The sequence below is a fragment of the Lathyrus oleraceus genome, chromosome 3, assembly GCF_024323335.1.
Source record: "Lathyrus oleraceus cultivar Zhongwan6 chromosome 3, CAAS_Psat_ZW6_1.0, whole genome shotgun sequence".
Classification (NCBI taxonomy): domain Eukaryota; kingdom Viridiplantae; phylum Streptophyta; class Magnoliopsida; order Fabales; family Fabaceae; genus Lathyrus; species Lathyrus oleraceus.
Window position 1 is genome coordinate 379,830,967 of NC_066581.1, and position 8,363 is coordinate 379,839,329.

Below are 8,363 nucleotides of genomic sequence, written 5' to 3' on the forward strand. Positions count from 1 at the left end.
TCAATCTTCTAACGATTGTCCTTATACTCCTTTAAGGCCTTCTCCAACTCCTCAGACCAATTCTGTAAAACCTCTACGGGTTGGTTAGCTTCAGTCAAAGCTTAATTCTTATCAAGTACTACTTGAACTAACTACTTTTCCCATTCACTCAAGGAACCATAATACCTAAATGATATAGTACAACACTATGGTTAAGAACGAAGTGGAAACATCTCTAAGATCTTCCAAACATATGTCCCTTTTGAGGGTAAGATGTCTCTCTCTCTCTCTCTCTCTCTCTCTCTCTCTCTCTCTCTCTCTCTCTCTCTCTCCCTACAAAAATGGTCGGACAAGAAAACTTCCTCTTGGCCAGCAGCACCGAAAACGAAAATAGTGGATGCTCGACGAACATGGTAGGCTAATTTGGCCAACTCGGTTTGGCAAGACTCATCAGGGAGCCTTGAGAAATAAGAATAATCCTCGTTAGAAATTGATAAACGGAACTCACCTCTCTTCATCTTAGACTTATTCAAATTCAAATATAGGGGATAACCTTTTCCCCTTTCTCGAATGGGGGAATGAGGATTTTGTCCATAAAAGCACTAGTAATAGAAGTCAGATTCACATTTCCGCCCCCTGGGGAACCACTTGAGTGATCTGCCCGACTATCGTTGCACATGGGGTACCAGCATGCGTATTCGATACAGAAGCTCCATCGATAGAAGGTGTTCTCAGAATTCCGACCAAGGCAGCAACTGCTCAGACCTCTTTCTTTCCTCGCAACATGGCATCTTAACTCTTCATCATATCTACAAATAAAAAAAAGGAAACATTAGGAAAAAACTAGGAAAAAGAAGAAAGGAGTACATAATCCTAGAACCAACATACCAAAAATATTTTCCCTCTCTTCTTTATACTTGGCGTCTATAATACAAGGAGTCAGAATCACCATGCCTACATAGCCAAGTTCCTGATAAAAGGACATCAAATGTATGTTTAGGTATCAATCTTTTTGGGATAAATCTTCGTCCTTGTAACGGCACATCCCGACCCTGGTAAGAAAATGAATTTTAATCAAGTACTTACGAGAAATATTCGTACAAGAAGAAGGATCATCCAGATTCAAGTTACATATTTTTGAATCAACTTTCTAGGTGAAGGCGCTGCCAAGAAAAATCAGTTCTTAAAGTGTTTTACGCTTTCATAATAAGGCTCAAAGTATTTAGCATACTGCCGGAGAGAAATAATGTAAGAAGCCTCAGTTGATTTAGAGCCATTTTGCACCTTGAAAAGGTGAAAGAACAAGGTCAAAGTTTGTTTGCTAACCTTGTACTCACACTAGTGTTGAAAAACATTGACAAATGCCCAACTCATATGATGAAATTGCGAAGAAGAAGTCAACAAATGATTTAAGACGTTGATCTCAAACTCAGTAAAGGGAAGACAATAACAAATTAGGAAAAAATAAGTATTCATGAAACAGGATAGCACACTCACCTTATTGGCCACATACCCTTTGATCTTCATTTGGAGGAAAAACATCTCATTTGAAAAAAGGACCTACATTAGTCATAGCTTGGGTAAAGGCATCACCATGAGAGAAAAAAAAATGCAAAACACGATATGTCCAAACTCACCCAGACTCCCAAAATGTCCTTAATAACTCTCTTAGTTGATACAAAAAAAACAACCATGATGTAGGAATCAATAGACATGAGACACAAATCGGAAATGATTGGAAACCCTAAAAAGAACGAAGGTAGAAGAAGAACAAAGGACAAGGTAGCCATTGCAAAATCCGTGCCCTTTACAACAAAGGACAAGGGCTTGAGAGCAACTATTTTGGGTCAGTTGTATGAGCCTAGTAAAACTCAAAGCCACAAATTAAAGGAGGGGAGAGCATGTCAAAGGCATTAGAAGCATGCATCCTAAATAGATATAAGTGAGCCCGCCTAAGATTTCATTCAAATACTGTTTAATTTATCCTACGGCCACATGTATTCCAAACTTTTTTTTTTGCATTTCAGTTACCAACCAACTCTTCTATAAAAACAAGAATTAGTGCGTCATTTAGGGTAGACATTCTCCCAATTGAAAATTCATATTTGATAACGCGAAAACACATCAGATAATTGCCTTTACTTACACTCAGAAATCACATCATTTCGATTAATATCCCGATTTTTACGCAAGTATTCGTGTTGTTTTTGCAGGTATTTAAATCTCCATGCATTAAAGAGAAAAAGGAAGAAAAGGAAGAAAAAGAAGAAGAAACAAGTAAAAAAAGCATAGAAAAACCAGAAGAATAGAAAAAACAGATTTTGCTGATGTGACGATCGCCACACATTCATGACGCTCGTCACGGCCCAGACTGTGACGACCGTCACAGGCCCATGACGAGCGTCACACGGCCACAAACAGCGCTTTGAAGCAGTCAGCAACAGGCACCCAAAAGTGCCTATATTTCCTCCAACAAACTTTTCCCACGATTTCCTCTCTCAAGACCAAGTGTTCCTTGAATTCCTCAACTACCAAGACCTAATGGACACTATATAAAGGACTCAATTGGGGAAAATTGGGGACACCTACTTTGATATTTACGCTCTGCTGTTTAATTTCCAGCTTTCTATTTTTCAGCATTTTTTCTTTCTTTCCAGCAACCTTGTTTTCGTTGCCTTATTGTATTCACCATTCTTTTCATAGTTTCCCTTTTTCCAGTTAGTTTTCCAATTAGCCATAGTAGTAGTTTCCTACACCGGGGAACTACTACACTTTATTTAAATTTAAGTAGTAATCTGTATTGAAGAAGCAAAGCCTACCGACTTGTGGAGGACTGCTCAAGTGCTCCAAGAATCGCTATACTCTGTACTTCGATCTCCAGGTTTTTATTGAATTATTATTATTATTGCCCATTTATTGTTATAAGCATGTTTGCCGCAGAGTTAATCTGTTTATGCCTTGCGATTGCCGTAATTAATATGTCCGGCTAAACTACCGGTATCGGTATGTAGCAACTTAATTTGATGGGATTTAATAATAACCGGTGAAAACCCTTTTTCTCAAATAACCTTTTAGGCTGAAGTTTTTAATATGAATTTAATTAACTTTATCACAAAAGCATGAAAAACTATTTAATACGATTTTGCCACGAGAGTGGGAAATTAACTAAGGTGAGAACCAACAATCGCGAGAGCGTGAGGCTCGAGCTGGATAGTAAAAATTAGGCATTGGGTTTAAAAACAGCAAGAGCACTTTAAAAACAATTAGAATTTATTTATTTTCAAAAAGTAATTTTGACTTCAAATGGGACAGCGAGAGCGTACATTCTGACTTAAAGTTATAGGCCAAATCAACAATCACGAGAGTGTGAGATAAAGTCTTTTAAATAAATATTTTCTACTGAGAGATATTTGACATTTAAACTATTCACCGGTGACTTATCGAATCTCTGACGATTAATGCGCTGCATAGTGATTCCTTCCATTAATTCTTTCTTAAAACCAAAATTCCCTTAGATTTACTATATTGTCCCCGAACTTCTACTAATCAATTCCCTTAGCTAAACGTAGTGACGTTAGTAACACTAGTTTGACCATAGATCCCACAGTAACACTAGTTTGACCATAGGTCCCTGTGGGATCGATATCTTTTTAAACTAAAGCGACTATACTATGCACTTGCAGTCAAGTACCCGACAAATTATATTTTATATATAGCCAGATCAAGCATCAATATTCATCACCTACACTAACTTAAACATTATAGTGTTAACTTTGCAGATTACCTCTCATCCATCACATCAGAGTTAAAACTCCGTCACAATTCAACATTCAATTCAGTTTAGTTGATCTTCATCTTGTTTTCTTGCCAAACAAAAATAAAAATAAAGGCTTAACACTTTAATGCTCTGAAGTTTAGTGAAATACTTACCTGTATTCAATATCATATATTTTATATTTAATTATTTTAAATTTTAAATTAAGTTTAACATCCACCAAACGTGAAACAAATGATTTCAAAATAAAAGAAAGCAACATTGCTCCATCTTTTCACTTTCCCATTCAGTCAAAAAATCAAGTTATTATTTTCTTTAAAAATCCCATACCCCATCATGACCCCAAACTTTCCTCTCACCTCTCCCTGTTTCTATTCCTTCACCCTCATTTTAAATCCATTTCTAACAAACATATTCTATTTGGTCTTATTCTTCATTATCTCGGCTTCTGCTCTCTAATGGAAGTAAGTATTTTATTCTTCATCTTCACGTAAAACCTTTCTGAATTCACTCCTTGTTATTTTCCTTATGTATAAATTTCTTCTGGCGTTATTATGGATAAAAAATAGGAATACTATTATAAGAGAAGCCATGTACCAGCATTTGGGAGCTGGGATTGGAATGATGATCATAGTAACTTCCCATATACAAAGTGTTTTGATTCTGCGAGACAACCTGGTTCACTAAGCTATAGTTACTCAGAGTCTGAGGATCGTGATCTTTATGGAACAGGGGATTTCTACGACAACCATGTTGTCTCACCGACAAGGATTCTTGTTCCTCGCAAAAGGGTACGTATCCTTAAAAATTATCAATCTTGTCTTTTTTTTTATATGTAGGTGAGGTTTAAATAAATGTCACTAAATCAAGTAGAGATACATCAATTTAACAGCTTTTATGCAACTATTATTTTGGATTTTTGTTCGGTTGATTTTAGCTATATTGAATTCTTTTTATTTTGTAGTTTTAATTTGTCTTTGAATTTTTATATTTTGGTGGTGGATGAATTTATATGTTTTTTTTTATCGATATATATTTGTTGCCATTAAAATAATATCAAATTACTATGAAAGATTTTAAATATTTTTTGAGATATTCATTATTCTAAATAGGGATGGAAGTAGGCTAGTTTATTTAAATAAACATGAATAGCTTTATTATTATTATAGTGTTTTTTCTTTAAATTAAAATATAAATACAAAGCTTAACTATTTTAAAAAATTTATACAAATAAATTAGAAAAAACTTATGAAATTGTTTTCATAACTTCTTTTACAATAATAGTATCACAAAATTCATGCGAATAGATAAATTCGAATGAAATGATGAAAATAAATATTTAGTTTTATTAATCTTTTAATTTGTTAATTTATCTAATATTAATTTAATCACGTATTTACAAATATTTAAATAAAATAGATTTTTAAATAGATTAATAAATCAATCAAACATTTAAAAGCAAGAGGTATATTTAAAAACATATATTTAAAAACATGCTTATGATATACTACCAAATCAACCTAAGTTTTAAATTTTTTATCAATTCAAATTCAATTTGACAAAGTCTAATTTGACTTTTTCTATTCTCATTACTAATTTAAAATATTTAATTAATACATTTATGTATATTTAGTCACAATTTGTGATGTTTAATATTTTACTTTCACGAAATACTCGTTAAATATTCTATATATTATAAAATTTAATTTTAATAAAATTAATTTTTTTACACAATAAATAAAGGATTTTTTTTTTTTACAAAAATAGAAACCAAAAGTAATATTTTTAAAGATAGACTTTTAAATGTTGAGATTTTAGATCTGATAGTATTTTTGGAGAAAATAAAAATAACGTATTTGTGAATATTCTTTGATTTCTATAATGTTTTTGTTAGAATCAAACGCAATTCTTTCAGTTAAAATTTAGTTTTACATAGAGTTTATAAATGTGTTGGTTATATTTCAGGCAAAAATGCGTGACGAGCATGAAAAGGAAACGAAAAAGAAGAATTTGGTCAATAATGTTCATATTGAACAAAACCTAACTGCACTACCAACCTCAAAACCAATTGATGATGATGATGATTTATATAACATCTCACCACACCTTCGTTATGCCAAAGTTAAAAAGGTTCATACCCCCTTTTACTTTTCCACCATTAAAACAGATATTTTCTTTGATTTTTTATTATCTACTCTTAATTTGGTCAATAATTTGTATCTTTTGATAAAGTGTTTATTACTTTCCTTTTTAACTTTTGTTCTTTTTCTCATTTTTGTGTGCAGAGGAGGCGATTATGTTTCTTTTCTAGCTGCTTTTTACCAGCTTGCAATGCTTGAGATAAGAAAAAATTGAAGAAGTGGTCCAAAGCCATGTAAAAATACATTTAATAGAGGAATGTTTTATATTGTAATGAGTTAATAGAATGATAGCATTCTTGAAGAAGAAGAAAGAAAGCACGCTGAATTTTTCTTAGATTGATAATTGTATCACTAGCAGTGGCACTTGTTGTAACAACTTCATCACACCAGCTTGAAATTTTATTCAAACAAGATGGAAATCGATCTTGAAATGCTTAATTCTTTTATGTAAAAGTGGATTGACGGCTACATGTAGGAAACTTCACTACTACAAAATATATTGTTTGAAACATGTTTTTATCTCGGTTAATCAATCAACGGAAGTAATAATTCATATTTAATCGTCTGTATTTTAAAGATCTCTCACAACATTATGTAATAACAAATATGGTTATATATTAAATTTTATATGTTTCGAATTCCAACATCAATATTTTTTTATTTTTTCTATATTTATATAAAAAATTAAAGTAATTTTACCACGGTTGTATTTGTCACATAAAATTAATATTTTATTATGGTTGGTTTTTCAACCGTAATAAAATGGGTTTCTTTAAAATTAAGATATATGAGATTTAGTTTATTTCCTTCAGAAAACAAGTGCCCTAGCGAAGAACGCAGATGCAAGCGATAGCGAAACTTCCAAACTTCATCACCTTTATCACCATTCATGCTCTTCAGCTTACTGTTGTCGCCCGTGCATGAAGGTTGAGTTTTCACAAAGTCCTTTAGGCTTATGAAGATTTTACACGAAGATTTTTTGATCATAACATATTCTTCAATTTACGGTATGTTATCTATTACATCACCTTTATCACCATTCATGTTGAGTTTTAAGTTTTGGTGTTGTTAAATGGTATATTATTGTGAGTAAAAATTGATTAGAAAATCATATTCCTATGAACCTCTAGAATATTGTGTGAATGTAGGTTGTATATATGTGAGAGTGTTATTAAATATATGAATGCAACATATTAGTATGTGAGAATGTGTGTCAATGTTGTTTTATAACGATATTAATTAGTATTTTGTATCAAGCATTAGTGTGTCATTTGTGTTGTTGTGATTGAGAATTATTGAGATTTTTTTAATGTTGTTGGAATGTTATATATTGTTGTGATTTAATGATATGAAGATGAATATTGTTTTATAACAATATTAGTATGTTGTTGGAATGTTAGATTCAATGATATTGAGAAATCATTGAACAACTAACCTTTTTCCCGAGGGTGGGGTCTCACTTTTGGGATAATGTCCTAAGAGAAATAACTAAAGGACAGTTCACGGTGGGGTTCTAATTTTGGGATATACCATGCACTCAAGAAAATAACCTGGAATTCAAATAGGGTCTCATTTTTGGAATTGGATACCCTTAGAGAAATAACTTAAGGAAAACATCAAGTGGGGTCTCACTTTTGGGACAAATCCCTCATAGAAATAACTTGAAGTTTCGTTCCGTCCTCCCCGGGGATTACTCTCCTATGTTTGAACAACCAATTATCCAAGACATGGAAATCGGGGTCCACTTATGAGATTATATAATCTCGTGAGTGCGTGGAGTTTATCAACGAAACAAACCGCTTTCATTTGACCTCGCCTTATGACTATTTTTTATCGTATAGTTACTCACTCATCATATATTAGCTTTTAGGCAAGCACACATACATAATCAATAAGATTAACATTTTATTATCTAATTCATTTAACCTAAGAAACATTTATCTTAGTCCTAACATAAATCGCTTGATTGATTTCTCAGAAGGTTCTTAATTAAGGTCTACTTTCTAAACTCGCCACTATTCTTTTAGAGTGGAAAAACACCATGGAAGATTCAATATGTTCAAACTCTATGCCGTAGTTTTCTAACATAACTGACTGCGTCTCAAACGGAGCTACGAAAGTCAAGTTATGATAAAAAAAATGTCTGAACGAAATATGCCTTTCATGATTCAAATCATGTTGTTTTCCTGACTTGAATCAAACCAGGAAGAAGGCTTTTATGGGAAATTTTGACCTGTTATTCGAATCATGTTAAAACCTTGATTCGAATTAAACCTGATAGAGTTGAAACTTTCAATTTTCTTCCCAAAACACAGTTCTAACATGCAATATCATCCAATATCATCGTTCATCATAAAACCCAACATCTTAGCACCAGATGACATCAAAATCACAATACATTCATCATCTAACATGTATTCAAGTTTCAATATACAACTTAAGTCCTAATCATTTGCAAATCACCCATG

The 8,363-nt window shown here is 32.5% G+C and overlaps 1 protein-coding gene across 1 annotated transcript; it reads left to right on the forward strand.

Annotated features, from left to right (window-relative positions):
* The first annotated feature begins 4,073 nt into the window (after window positions 1-4,073).
* On the forward strand, window positions 4,074-6,379 carry LOC127129291 (uncharacterized). The gene is made up of 4 exons (XM_051058520.1): window positions 4,074-4,218; window positions 4,324-4,545; window positions 5,720-5,884; window positions 6,040-6,379. The coding sequence occupies exons 1-4, from the start codon at window positions 4,213-4,215 to the stop codon at window positions 6,091-6,093; spliced, it is 447 nt and encodes a 148-aa protein (XP_050914477.1). The 5' UTR covers window positions 4,074-4,212; the 3' UTR covers window positions 6,094-6,379.
* Window positions 6,380-8,363: the final 1,984 nt, after the last annotated feature.

Coding starts and splice junctions, on each gene's coding strand:
- LOC127129291 (XM_051058520.1), top strand. Junction 4,546..5,719: donor TTCTTGTTCCTCGCAAAAGG/GTACGTATCCTT, acceptor GTTATATTTCAG/GCAAAAATGCGTGACGAGCA. Junction 5,885..6,039: donor GTTATGCCAAAGTTAAAAAG/GTTCATACCCCC, acceptor TTTTGTGTGCAG/AGGAGGCGATTATGTTTCTT.